Source organism: Fundulus heteroclitus, chromosome 16 (assembly GCF_011125445.2).
Source record: "Fundulus heteroclitus isolate FHET01 chromosome 16, MU-UCD_Fhet_4.1, whole genome shotgun sequence".
Lineage (NCBI taxonomy): Eukaryota > Metazoa > Chordata > Actinopteri > Cyprinodontiformes > Fundulidae > Fundulus > Fundulus heteroclitus.
The window spans coordinates 26,381,256-26,396,562 of NC_046376.1; the positions used below are offsets into that span (position 1 = coordinate 26,381,256).

General features: G+C 40.5%; 1 protein-coding gene across 1 annotated transcript in view; it reads right to left on the minus strand.

Moving 5' to 3' along the window:
- Window positions 1-1,049: 1,049 nt before the first annotated feature.
- Window positions 1,050-15,307, minus strand: part of syngr3a (synaptogyrin 3a) — a 21,796-nt gene continuing 7,538 nt past the window's right edge. Inside the window, exon 4 of the mRNA XM_012873079.3 lies at window positions 1,050-7,012. Coding sequence (XP_012728533.1) covers window positions 6,803-7,012 — 210 coding nt within the window. The 3' untranslated portion in view covers window positions 1,050-6,802. The remainder of the gene's footprint in view (window positions 7,013-15,307) is intronic.

A 15,307-nucleotide genomic window follows, 5' to 3' on the forward strand; every position in this document is an offset into this window, starting at 1 on the left:
TCTTCAGGTTGCAGAGTTTGGTCAATAAGTATCTTTTTTTCCTATGACGCTCTAAAGTTATTAAATACAAACTTAGAAAAAAAAAAAACATGGGAGGGACACAATAATGGGTACAGAGTGAAATGAGCATTATCTGCCCTTTTCCAAATTTCTTCTACTTGTTAATTTGGAATAATTCTGTCTTAATTCCAAAGAGAGCCCAACATATTTACTTTCACAAGTGGAGCATTCCTGCTTATGCCATAGTGCTCTGCTTGACATATATGCAAGAAAACTATATTATTCTGGGATAATTTCAAGTTTAATGGACACAGAAACGGGTAAAAGAGAAAGAAAGATGAGACAAAATGCTAAAAGGGAGAAAAGGGGACAAAAGCAGAGCAGGGGAAAAAGGGAGTGCAAGATAATGTCCTCACACGCGCATGTATATATAAAAATAATAGCAAAACCAACCAAAACCATCAGGTACAAACAACAAATGCCTTGATAACATTGGAAAAATACACAGCATTATCTTCTACGGGATGTATAAAGTGGCAGCTAAAGCTAATAGGGGTTTTCTTCCAAATAAAATCTCAACTTTCATCTTGTCAAACCACACAATATTTTCCCAGAAGTCTCGGAGGTCAACAAGATGGGCTTTGGCACAATCAGCTGTGTCTTTATGTTGTGGTTTTCGCCTTTTTAAACTCTTCTATGGATGCCATTTTTGCCCATTCTCCTCTTCCTCCTACATGCAAACCTCAATGTGAGGTGGAAAACTCTGCGCTTCAAACCTTCACACACCATGCTGAAGCTCAGACATGGAGCATTATTAATGCAGCCAAGAGGCCCGTGGCAACTCTGGAGGAGCTTCAGAGATCCACGGCTCAGGTGGGTGGCTGTGAGTCACGCCGCACTTTTCAGATTTTTATTTACAAGAAAATTCTCCTAACCACGTCCTTTTTTTATGCAATCATTTGTGTTTTAGTTGTAACTTGACTAATCGTCGGGTCTCTGTTGCGTACACGCCAAGAGGCCACCTTCGAAATAATGACAGAGACAGACAGTCCAAAACCGATTTTGTCTTTTATTGGCGTGATGGTCAGACTGCAGTCCAAGTAACAGACGGTGACACACATCTCTGTACACAGCGAGTTTACACTGAAGAGGCCATACAGCTTCAGAACAGGAAGAAACAGCTTAGAAAGAAAAAAAAAACTAAACGTTAAAGGGATGGCACACTACAAAAAAAAAAAAAACAAAACAATGTTTGCTTCTTCAATCGATGAGAATCCTTTTTATTTTCTTAACAGGGAGGGGCTATAGGGTTGGGTGTATCTTTAACATCCATGCAACGTATTGTTCTGGTACCGCTGACAGCGCCAGCTTAACTACATCTAACAGCCTTTTTCATCACTTGAGCATCACTAAAAGGACAGAACGATGGCGTAAAACATCAACCTGGGCCCCGTCACCACTTTTCCACAAAGTATTTGCAAAAAAGGAGTGCAGCCTAGGTAATAAATAACTCTTATTCATGATAATATTTTCTTATTTTCAGTAGCACAGGACAAACCGGACCCTGGACGCCATCACACAAGAGCTCCATTTACTTCATGAACATACTTTTTTTGTTTTTTTTGTTTTTTGGTAGTTTCTTTTTATACAATCAACCAATACCACAGTAGTGTACAGAGGCCAGAGCACGACACACAGAGAATGCTTGTTTTATATCATTATTAATAATATTCATCTACAACACTGACTGGATAGGAGACTGAAGCACTGAGATTGATAAAAAGTCCTGATCTGACAAGACCCACCCAAAAACGCACACAAAAACATTGGCAACTTTTATATGAGGACTTAAAGGACTACACTGTTACTTTATTATCTTTCCAAAGTGCTGCCATTTCCAGCCACATGTCATTTATAGATTACTTTTGAGAGTTACAAAGATGCATGCAGCACGTGTAAAACATTTTTATGTCACATTTAAAGTGTAATTAGTTCAAACTCAAGTCGAAATTCATGAACTTGTGCCGAGTCGCTTCAAACCTGCCAACATCCTCTTCAGGTGGAGGAATGTGCAGCATAAACAAGGTGTAGTTCTTTAAGTCCACGATGGACGCTTATTTATTCCCTGCATGTTTTGGTAATTGGATTTTTCCTCAAGATTTAGCAATCAAAAACAAACAGCGATATAAAAAATTGAAAATAAGCTGAAACTCTGTTTTTTCCTTTCTTTTCCAATACAGATAAGCAGACATTTGGAAAAAAAAGTACATAAAACTTAGGCAAAGAGAAATAAAAACTGCTTGCTTTTTCGCCTCAGTTTCCACTAACAACCCCGCCCCCCGTGACATAAAATTAAAATTATTACCAATTCCTATTAATACTCAGCTAATTTTTAGAAATGCGTTTATTCTATTTGGCTTTTTTTGTCCATATTGGTTTGTAGGGGAATGAAAACCAGAGGGCCCAGAAGAGAAGCATCACGTCTTTTATGTGATGCTCACAAAATGAATGAGGACATCTCTTTGTTTCATCTTCACAGGTGGTTTTAGACTTTTTTTTATTATCATTATATTTTTTAATTTTGTATATTTAAAGACATTTTCATTTAAATAAAAGCAAAAAGTTACCCAATTACCTGAACATGCACAGACCTCGAAGCTAAACAAAACCCTTAGGTGATCCCACTCATTATTCAAACAGCCAAATGTGGAAAAAAAAAAGAAAAAAAAAACAATACATATATAAATATATGCTTTTTCAAATTATTTCAATCTCCTTCAAATTAAAAACACAAACCAAACTTTATGTGAGGCTTCAATTAAGATTCCCTTACACAATAGGACGTTTTTACAACTAAACCATTGACCTGTACAAGCTCATTTCTTAATTTCTATGTTTCATTCATTTATTTATCTATTTATTTTGGTCTTTTTGGGCTGGACCAGGGATAAGAACGTGCCGACACGTTCCGGATGTGTCCTGCAGCTCAAGCTGTTGGATTTAGGGATCCCCTGTTGAATTTCTCTGTTGCAGAAGTATTAGCATTCTGAAACTGTTTTACACATTTACACATTTATTTATATATATAATATATCTACACATATATAAGTGATCACCAGGATCACTGTGATGAGAAAAAACATTTAGTGAATTCTTGCTTTTTGGTGTGTTGGAGCACATTTCTAATCCTTCTCTGCTTCCTGCTGTCACATCTCTGCAAAACATTCTGGAGTTAACTTAAAAATGACATATTTGTTATATATTTAATGGGTTATATACAAAAGATTCATGCATTATTCTGATGATTTCTAAAACTGCTTAGTTGTCCGGATCCGAGACCAGTTTTGATGTATGTTTGAGAACCTTGCCCCGCTTGTTATATCTAAGTTCCTGCCATCTGATACAAACCGTCACTCTCATGCGAAAAAGAGAAAAACTAAAGCATTGGTCGGGACGATCGGGGACTTTCATGACCTGAACCCAGTGTAAACTGGCAGCAGCTGCTAGTTTTACATCAGACTGAGAAGATGGGAGTGTTTTGCTGAAATTTGCAGTCATCTACGTTGACGAGCCGTCTGCATAGTGTTTTGGGCGGTTTTGCCGAGGGTGCTGGAGCAGAAAGTAAACAGAATAATGGAGGGCTACCTCCACATCTTTTCACCTTTCCTCTAAACCAAAGCTACGTGGACAAACTTTGACTTCCTCTGGAAATAAATACAGAAATAAAACAGGCTACCATCGAAACTCAGGACAGCTTGAACTGAAAGTTTGGTGACTATACAAAACTCAACGTTAACATCGCCGCTTCTGAGAAGAAGAGTGGGAAGATATCCAGAGAATACGGTTATAGCTATGGCACAAGCGTGTTGATGGCAACCAAAAGTGTGTGTTTAAGGCCCAACTTGCCACAGTGACCCTTTGGCTTGGATACAGTTCACAAATACATGTGGGGAAAAAATGTTTACGGGGCAACAACTCCACACATCTGTTCTCCTCTTGCATGGGGATCTCTGCGTTGACACGTTCAGCTGCTGCACGTGGGCGCACTCGTGCAATCGCCCCACCCCATCGCAAAAAAGGCAGGGTTGGAGAATCAATAAATCAGCCGTCAACTTTAGATTTGAGACTTAAATAAATACTCTAGCAACCTGATCTTAATGAAAGCTCATCTGTATTCTAGTCCCCCTAATAAAAATGCTATGAACACCAACACAGCAATAACAACACACGGCAGTTTGGCAGCTTTTAAAAATGGAAAGATAAACGGACCTAACTGCTCCAGAAACTCCCCCACTCACCCCATCGTACACTCGTGCTGTCTCAGGTAACGCAGCTCGTGTACATTCTGATGCACTCAAAAGTGTGCACACCCCGTAAAAAGGCAAGGTTTTTGTGATGTAAAAAAAAAAAAAGAGACTACGTTGAGTCATTTAACAGAAATTTGCAGATATAATGAACCGAATATCCCGTGAAATTCAGCTTGATTCCACAAGAAAATCAGTTAGAATGAAAAAGTAGTATGAAATCAAAAATCTGTAAAAATCTTGGTGCATAAGTTCAGATGCTTATTAATTCTTTGCTTTTACATTCTTGTTGGGCATTCAGTCTTCTTTACTACGAGTCTATTAGCGTCCCATATCTTGGCTTGTCATTATTTCTCTCCTCTACAATGTTAAAATCCTCTACGTCTATCAGATTGTGATGACATCTTTTGTCCACAGTCCTCTTCAGGTAACTTAACAGTTTTTTTGTGTCAGATTTAGTTCTGGACTTTAACTAGGCCATTCAGAAACTTTTTTTTTTATTGTGAAAACACAAGAAAGAGGAAAGCCACTGAGACAACTGATGCTTTTGGGCCAAAACTGACTGGTGTTTGGGAATGTCCTTCATTTCATTCAATCTGACAAAAAAAAAAGAAGACAGTTCAATCTGAAGAAATGGAACCCTGGACACAAGAAATTGTGGTCACATATAGAACAAAACCCTTCGTTGCATGATTTTGTCAATCTAATCCTTCCACTGACTGATACCTTTGGAAAATCAGACCCTTTCTGTCACCATGGTTTTAAATAAAGGACGCAAATGAGCAAAATGTCAGTAAAATCCCTCAAGGACAGTTGAAGATTATTTCTAGTTAATCTGTAATATACAACTGATGGCAGGTGGCAATTCATAAAGACTAACCTAACCAAGTCATGGCTGTTTTTGAATTTCTTTCTTCCTCCAACATACAGTTTAAGTAGGTTGTTTACTTGAATTTATATATATATATATATATATATATATATATATATATGACTCATTTTACCATTAGAAAAATCCAGCATTTGTATGGGGGTGTGTACACTTTGGAGGACCACTGGAAATATCAGATGTGTACAATTTTCTCTATCCAGCACTTATCGGTTCTCTTTCCTGTAGCGGTTGTAGAGCGAACGAGTAAAATCAATTCAAGGGCAAAAATAAATATAGAATTATGATGGAAATTTAACATTAACTTGATGAAGATCTTTAAAATGTGCACTTTATCAGAAATGTCTTTGACAAATAATTAGAAATGACTAATGTGATGGTCATCAGTCAAGCAAAGCACAATATGTCACAAAGTCAATTTAATTTATCATTAGTTTTCTACTTATCAGCACAATAAGCACGGAATGCAAAAGTGACGGGAGAAAAAAAACCTGAGGGGGGCCCCAAATGAAATTCGGCCCAGGGCCTCATTCCGCCTTGACTCGGCTGTGCAGAAAAGTAAAAGTTTGTATTCATGAATTAGATTATACTTGTAATCAAACTGAACGGTGTACGTGAATTAAATAAATTCGCACCATTCATCCACCAGGATGGAAAAGGGATATTCTCCAACATGACAATATTTCGGTCTTTAAAAACTCTCAAAGACCTAAAAAAAAGGTAAATAATCCCTTCAATTTCAATAACACTACATCCGATTTGCATTGTAATTGAAGGAGAGCTGCTCATCTGTTTTGGGCAACTTCTGTGTGTTAGAAACTTTACAGGGGAAAGGTTTAGCATGATTTTGAGACAGAGCCTAGAGTTGACCTACTCTGACTATAACCTCCCTACCTCCAGTACGGTACAGTGCGTACCTACCTACAGTACGTAATGCGAGATATTGCACTCGGTCACAAAACATTGTGGTTGTAGTTATACAGCATGTGGAAACCTAACTCAGCTAAGTCACTTTCTGAAACACGCAGCACAATATGGCACTTAGTTGATCTCTACATCTGGAAACATACAGATCCAATGCAGACAATCACCAGTTGGGAACACAGGAGTTATCATCATGACTAAACAAAAACAAAAGAAGAAAAGAAAACAAGGGTTTTCCCAGCGTTTGGCAAGAAAACGGGACACCTGAAAGCATGAAAGGATCGTGGTGCTGTAAAAGAGCCCCCCTGAGCTGCTTACTGTAATTTCTTACTGTAATTTGTTTTGTTTTGGTGGAACGCATTCAGAACAAAATGGTGTTTGAACGCTTCAAAGTCCCCTCCTTCCATTTTTTCCTCCTCTAGTTTTGCTTTGTCTGCACGGATGCAGGAGGAAAATCTGCAGGTTTCTGCAGCTCTAGGAAAAAAGGCAGATCAGGCTGGAATGTTGAGGAGGGTCGGGAAACAAGAGGAGGAAACAAAGAAGCAGAGGCCGGGGCGATTCTGTGTTTTTTTTTAACAGCCATTGAAAACCGTGATCAACTCGTAAACAGCTTCACTTGAAACAGAAATCACAGAAAAGCACATTTCTCTCATCTGCACCTCTTCCGCCATCACATCTGTCTGTCCTAGTAAATGGGAACCTGGTACGTGGGGGCCGTGTTGTTTTCGGTGAACGGCGGGCTCTGGTAGGCTTCTGTGGTTTCGGGCGGGACGGCTCCCGGCGAGTTGGACGGGTACGGCTGGGTGGGCGCGCCGCCATCCATGTGCTCGGTGGTGAACAGGGTCATGTCTGTACCCAGAAGATACTTCTGGACCGCACGCACTGTTAGGCCAGCCTGCAAAGGGGGGAGGACAGGGAAGTTCAAGTGCAGTGAATGATTCAAGATGCTGAGTGAGCTCATCAAACCAGCATCCACATCAGAAAAGCTCTAAACACAAAATTAGGCTGAATATGAAATATAAACAAAAAGGCCTTCCGGGGCTTCCTCTTTTTATAATGGTACAGTGTAATTTCTTTTAACCAAATTTCAATTTTAATGATAAATGAGAAATTTAGGATATCTTTTATGTGTTGCACACATTCAAGGACAAGCCAATGGTTAGTTGAGGAGAAAAATGGTCCCAATACTTTAAACCACTTTGTTAACAAAGAAAAGAAAAAAAAGCCCTTTTTTGCATTTTAGTTCGGTTTATTAGTATAGCTAATAAATTAGCTTTAGCCTGCTATTTTACAGTTGTATAAAAAGACATATCACATTTTAACTCTGTATGGCATTAAATATAACTAAACTTTCTTAATAACAGCAGAGCAGACTGACAGGCTGCAGCTGAAGGAACAATGTTGGCTCTGTAGATCCACGGGGATTTATAGATCCCATTTCTACAAAAAACAGACCATTTTGTTTGATTAAGATATTGCATGTTTAGTTTATTACCATACCATACCGTTTTATTTCAAGAGCACTTTAAAAACAACATAGAAGCTGACCAAAGTGCTGCACAAAAAAATATACATGAAAAAAATATATATATATGAAATAAATATATATATAAAATACAGTATAATGTAAACAACAAAAAAGAAAGAAAACAAAGCAACAAAAACAATTGAAACACAGATAAAAAAAACTCACTCTGAGTTAAAAGCCAAAGATAAAAAAAAGTGTGTTTTGAGATGAGTTTTAAGAACATCAAGAGATGGAGCCTGCCTAACCACCAGTGGCAGTTCATTCCACAACTTAGGAGCCAGTTCTGGCTCCTAGGGTTTTACCTATTGTTGAATAGGTAAAAGCAAATATTAAAAAAAAAAAATCACAAAATGATATTAGTATTTTCTATTTGTCCATCAACTGCTTTAAATTAATGGTGTTGTCTCACCTAGCATAAAGCTTGGACTCAACTCGGTTATTGAAGAGACTAAGTTTATTATCGTTCTGCGCTCTTTACACTATACAGAGAGTTTACTCAGGTAGTGATCGGGTGCAGCTCGGTTTGGTTGCAAGAATAAAAACCCTCCGACATCAGCTAGGACTCTCCAGCTGATGTTTGAATCACTGTTTTCAGCCAGTGGGTCGTTAGCCCTGCTTTATTTCAAAAGCAAGGAAACGATTTGATGATCCTGGCTGCCAATCCTTCGGAACCAACGCCCCAGGGATGAAGCTGATCTGGAAACAGGAAATGACTGAAATTCCCTGAAGCTGATGTTCAAGACTGATTAGCAGCTACTAGAAACATTTAGATGAATTAGTGGAAAGCTCAAGGAAGTACCAAGTTGTTATTGCTTTCGTTCTCATTTCACTGTTGGTTTGTGTGTTAACTATACAAAGAAGAGTGGAAGCTATGCCATTTGACGTCATGGTTTTTGCATCCTCCATCATCCCTCCATCCATCCATCCATCCATCCATCCATCCATCCATCCATCCATCCATCCATCCATCCATCCATCCATCCATCCATCCATCCATCCATCCATCCATCCATCCATCCATCCATCCATCCATCCATCCATCCATCCATCAATCAGCAAAACTCCAGCTCCTTCTGGTGGATCTGTTGTGAAAATTTTATTGATGTATGTAACTCTGATCATATCTTGTCTGGATGCACCTGCATATTTCCCGTGTGAAAGAAGCTATAATGCTCACAGATTCACTATTGTGTTTCCACATCCAAGGACACAGAGAGGAGTTGAGTTAGATAGGAACTGGATCGTACCAGTGGCTGCACTCCTCTGACGATAACTCCCACTTTCTTTGTTAACCCAGAATGTATAAAAGTTAGTGTGTTCTTTTTCTCATTGCTCTGTTTCCTGACTGCGTTGGGGGACAGAGACATTCAAACGCTCATGCCTTTGAATTAAAATAACTTACAAACGATGCATCATTTGTTTTCATGAGTGGTGTGCTCACTTAATTGATAATTATTAATATCCATAACAATTTGGCGTTGTCGGCAGGATCCGACATGCCAGGAGGACTGCATGGTGAGGGATAAGGATGCTTGGCCAGCCTGAAGACCTTTCTTCAGTCCACCTACATAAAAAAAAAAGGGGAGTCCTGGAACCTGCCTGCAGCTCCTGGCTGATCGGATCCGAATCAAAGAAAATTCTGTTATGATTTCTGAGTGAGACACTACTCTAAACCATTTTATTGTACATTAACCATCATCTCCTAATACTTGTTTAATTTAATTTTGCAGAGTTGGTGGAGTGGGAACATCAGCGCGAGGGCCTGACCCTGTCTGGAGAACAGGGCTGGTCTATTGGCAACAATAGGACCCGGTCTATTGGTAACAATAGGACCAAGCAAGACAAAGGGTTTTGCGGGTGGTCTTAGCATTTCTACACCTCATAAAGGAGAAAGCCAGGACGGGCAGACGTGCCGCCTGTGGTAAAAAATGGGTTCCGGAACCTCAAAGGCCTCGGGGGTGTCTCCCCCTCCTCCAGACTCTCCAATACATAAAATTATGGGGGGAAAAGTGGAGATGATTGTGTTGAATGTGCTTTCATTTGGTAAGATAAGTTATAATAAGTTATTATAAGTTTATAAGTATAATAGGTTTATAGGTCAGTTTATAAGTTATAAATCAGTCAAATAAGGTTAAACAGTTGATGGAGAGAGACTAGGTAAAAAGTAAAAATAATATATATCTATATATATATATATAAAAAAAAACAGGGATTTAGATCTGCGGAAAAAAATGAATAAAGTGTTGCAATGAATGCTAAAACTAAATTCTGAACTGAAACAGAGGGCAGGGGAAAATATTTTTCTGGTGACATGGTAACAGACGTGACAATACTGGTTGTGCTGCTGATGACCCCTTGTTTAAAATTACATATAGACATGTGGTGCTTCACCCTCCTTTCCATATGCTCCATTGCAGATGGAGCTGCAGGCCCTCCAGGTGGCTGACCCGGATCTGGACTCCTGTCCCCCTCCGAGAAGACATCAACCTGTTCAACAGTATGCGGACCGAGGCAAGGCTGGGGAGCGAGGCGAGCTCAGCAAGCAAGGCGGCTCTGACGAAGCAGCGGGTGGAAAACTACGGGAGGATCCCTCCCTCATCAGACCCAGTCACTCCCAAGGCAGAGCAGACACAAGAGTCATCTCAAAGCCAGAACTGGACTTTATTCGCACCTCTCTGTTTTTCACATGCCAGAGAAATGGGAAACAGCGAGTAAACCAAGGACAGATTCATCAATTCCCCATGCTGGAGGTGACGGGAGCGAATGAACCCCATGTTTAGACCGGGGACTGCAGCTGACATCCAGGCCAGCGATGCCCTCCTCCCTAATCCCAGAGAGGAAGGAGAAAGGTGGCTGCAGAAAGTGAACTTTGTCTGGAGACTGGAGTCAAAGAAGAGACACTGATCTGCACAAGATTGCCCTAATCCTGTTTTCTGATGGATCTCAACGAGGAAGATCTAACCATCGTGGATGTGGCCATGCACACAAGGGCAGAGGCTGTAGTTGTGGACAGTGGTCTCGTTCTGATGCATGTCGCAACTGTGGACAATTGGGACATTGGAAGAACGACTGCCCGCAGGGACCGCAGCAGCCTGGTGCCGGTAACTGACAGGTGGGGGATCGGACCCTGGATCCGGAGGCCAACCTCGTTGAGAAGGGACCTGCCAAGGGGCGTGAGGCTTCACACACACACACACACCGCTACACCTGTGTTTGAATGCTGAAATGGTACCTGCTTCAACTGATCCACATAGTTTGCTCACAGAGGCCATCACACACTTAGATTGTGCCACAGCTGTTACAACAGGCACGTATCTCCATACAAAAACCCCTGTCCTTTAAAAAAAAAAAAAAAAATGCCTTCAAAAATGTTTTCTACGCTAGTAATAGGTGAAGAAATTTATTTTGTTGTTGACTCGGGTGCAACTCACTCTTATCTGCTAAATGTATCAAGGAACAGTCAAAGCTCAGTGGCTGTTATGTTTATTCTGTCTCAGCTTCAGTTAGGAAAAGTTTTTCTGTTTCTTTTAAAGTGTTTCACTCTGCAGGGAGTGAAGCTGAAGCAATTTTTTTTTTTATTTTTTTTTGGTGTCTCGTCTGTGTCCTTTAAATCTTATGGATAGAGCTTTGATGTGTAGTTTGGACATTATCATTTTAACCTCTGACGGACTGACGGTTCACACTCAGGACTCTGACTTTACTGCAGTACTTTGGGCCCTAGATAAATCTTTGTATGCATACGAATGGAAGCTTCCAGCTGCTCCTGTGCCTTAACATTTTGTCTCAGCAGTAAATGCTGTGACACCTGACAGTGACATAATGATTCAGATGACTTACATAGTATTTCTCTTGTGTCTGACGGACCTGACTTTGACTTGTGGAAACTTTCTCATTTAATACATTGATGATTTGTTAATCTGTACCAAATCAGCTAATCAATGCAGGACAGACATGTTGAAATAGCTTTAACATCTCTTTAAAAAAGGCGATAAAGTCTCAAAATCTAAATGCAGTTTGTGCAGGAGGAAGTCACATCTTTTGGCCATGTTCTTTCACATAAAAGCAAAAAGTAGTCACCTCAGCGGATCAAAGTGGCTCTAAAAATCCTAAAACAAATCACAAAGAAACAAATGATGTCATTTCTGGGTATGACAGATCACTGCAGAGCTCACATTTCAAACTACTCCAAGCTTGAATCTCTGTTGGCTGCTTTAATACACGGACGGGGACTAGCAGCTGCTGGTAGAATCACATGGACGTCTGAGGCAGAACTGGCTTTCTCTGCTCTGAAAGCAACCTTGTCCTCTGCACCGGTGCTGGCTTTGCCAAACTCTGACAAACCATTTATTTAAATGATGGATAAAAAATCTGGTTTCATGTCATCTGTTTTGTTGCAATCTCATGGTGACAAATTGCGAGCTGTGGCCTATTATTCCAGTAAACTTGACGCTGTTGCAGCTGGTTTACCTGGTTGTTTGCGCGCTATTGCTACAGCTGAGAAAGCAGTGTTAGCGTCACGTGACATTGTTGGCTACAACTCTCTGACAGTTTTTGTTCCACATCCTGTTTCTATCATCCTCCTGGAACAAAAGACTTCTTATTTATCAGCAGCAAGGTGGCTTAAACTTTCCTAAATTTTATTGGACATGCCTAACATCACTGTATAACGATGCAGTATTTTAAACACAGCCACACTTCTGCCTACAGAGGAGGATGAGTAAAGTCATGACTGCGCAGCTGTCTTAAATGTCGTTTGTACCCCTCGTCCTGACTTACAATACATCCCCTTTGTCTAACACCGACTTCGTATTATATGTTGACGGCTCCTCCTCCCGTTCTGCTCCAGGTTTGAACTGAGATGGGTTTGCTGTGTGTTCTGACTCAGGTGTTTTACGCTCAGGTCCTTTACAGCACTCCTATTCTGCTCAAACAGCTCAACTCATCGCTTTAACTGAGGCTTGTAAGTTGGTGGAAGGAAAAACTGTGGTATGGACACATGAATTGGATCACGCGTCCAGAGAGGCGATGCTGGATATGGTTAAAAAAATATTGGTACACAAATGGGTTTTCAGTGGTAGCTGAAAAATTACTGCAAAAAGTATTTGATCTGTGCTTCTTACAACCCGTCTAGGGTTCCTGCACAGCCACAAACTGCACATACGCCTCTACAATTTCCATTCCCACATCTGATAATGGATTTGATTAAGCTGACACCTGTTGAATGAAATAAATATTGTCTAGTGGTCGTGGACATGTTTTCCATGTATGTTGAAGCTTTTGCAATGAAACACGCAGACAGCAGTGCCGTCGCTAAAGCCTTATTAATGGAGATCTTTTCCATGCTGGGGGGTCCAGGAGTTAATTTCCAGTGATAATGGGACATATTTAGTAACCAAATCTCTGCAGGAAATCAGCAAACTTCTGAGTTTCTAATTAATAATAATAATAATAATAATAATAATTGAACATTATTGATCTCACAGTGGATAAATTCACTTCTGCATCTTAACCCATCCCCTTGGGGAGCGGTGGGCTGCTGCTGTGCGGCACCTGGGGAGCAGGCTGGGGTTGGGGGTCTTGCTCAGGGACCCAGAGTGCAGGCTGTGGGTATCGAACCGGGTACTTGCATCCTTCTCTGGGTGCAGATGCACTGCCCTAACCACTAGGCCACCACTCCACCTTAATTAAAAACATATTGTGCTTATCATCCAAATCAGGAGTAGCTGTAGAAAAAAAAAAGGTTCACCATAAAAAGCAAACTGGCTAAATGTTGTGAAGAAACATATTTATCTTGGCGAAAAGCTCTCCCCCTTGTTCTCTTGTACATGCGGATAAGAAATAGATCCAGAGCTAATCTAAGTCCTTTGAAATTCTTTTTGCGAGCACAGGGGAGGAGGACCCAATACTAACTTATCCACATTAATAACTGCTCATTTTAAATATTCAATGTTAGAATATTGTAAGGTTCTGTCACGTTCTTTTTCTCTTTCCCATCAGGCCGTGAGAGCTGCATTAACCCCAGTGGCTGATAAAATCCTGCACCAGTTCCAGCCAGGACAGTGGGTGCTGATCCGAGACACCAGAAGGAGCCACTGGAGAGACAAGCGTTGGACTGGTCCGTTTCAGATCCTGCTGGTGACCCACACTGCCATGAAGGTCCAAGGAAGGAACACCTGGATCCATGCCACACAGTGCAAAGTGTTCCAAGGAACACCACCTGAGCAGCATCCGGATCCGAACCCTCTGCCTACAAAGGGTTCCAACGACCGCCCACCTGTGCCAGGCCGGTAACAGGGCAGCGTGAAGCGCAGAGCCACTCTGGAGAGGCAGCAGGAATTTTATTTAGTTTTTCGTTTCTGTTTGAAAAAAAAAAAAAAAAAAAAAGTACTGAGTACCAAAAGAAAGGACAATCTACTCCACAGCCAAGATCAACATGCAGCGGTACGGAAGACTGAAGTTTTTAGAACTGGTGATTGGCATCACACTCATTTTTATCACTCCTGTGCTCACTGAAGAAAAGGTACAATACGAACAATTTGTGACTAAACTAAGTAATCACACCAATCATACCCATCAGCTGACTCAAAGAGAGACCCATCACTTCAGTGACTTTCATGATCATGCTCATAACATCTAGTGACAACTAATACATCAGACTGTACGGAAAACGAGAAATGACAGTTGTTATGCTTATCTTTGATTCTACATGCTCTTGACAACCAACCATTGTTGTTACCTGTTTCTGTTGACACTGCCTATATTCTAGCAACCTTTTTCCCTAGTCATCAATCTAACAGGTTGGTGGAGACCATTTTTAGTGGGTAAAAAAATTACACCATAAGACCGAAAGGATACATAAGTTTTCTGATGTGACTAATTTAACTTGTGCCATAACAGAAACTCTTTACAGGTTTCGAGGTAGTAGACATCTGTTTAGTGCAGCAAGAATCCGCACCTGATTTTCAGGGAAGGACAGTAGATTGTAAAGTAATCATACCTGCTTCAAGTGCAATGACCCATAGAAGTCACTCCTCCAAGTCATGTGTGGTTAGGACTGACCCTTATACAATTCCAGGATCTTCATTTCCAGCACGCTATGTTTTAACCCTTAATCTTACAGCTTTGCCAGATGGAAGTAAACTGCATGGTACAGGTAACTTAAAATTTTCCCAGCAGAGATGTATTTTCATGTCTTAAGAACATGGTTTGGATGTGTGGAATTAGATCATATTTGCATCTGCCTGCTGATTGGTCTGGAGTGTACTTTTTAGCTCATTTACTACCTGCCATTACTATGTATGATTCAATTTACTCGTTACTGGAACAGAAGGCAAGGCTTAAACAGCAAAAGTGATCTTGGGGATTTTATTTTCTCATTATGGTGTTACTAATGCAGCACATAGAATCAATGACTTGTCTGTTGAGTTAGAAAAATTCACTGCTTTAAATGAAAAAGGTTTCTACTCTCTGACAAAGGAACCACAGGCTATCAGAACAATGACCTTGCAAAACAGACTGGCTCTAGATTACCTACTAGCTGAGAAAGGAGGTGTTTGTCACATATTTGGGGAACAATGCTGCACTTTTATTCCTGATGTGTCTAACAACATGACCAATATCCATGATAAATTACAACAGTTGCTGACAATCCAGCAGGAAGAA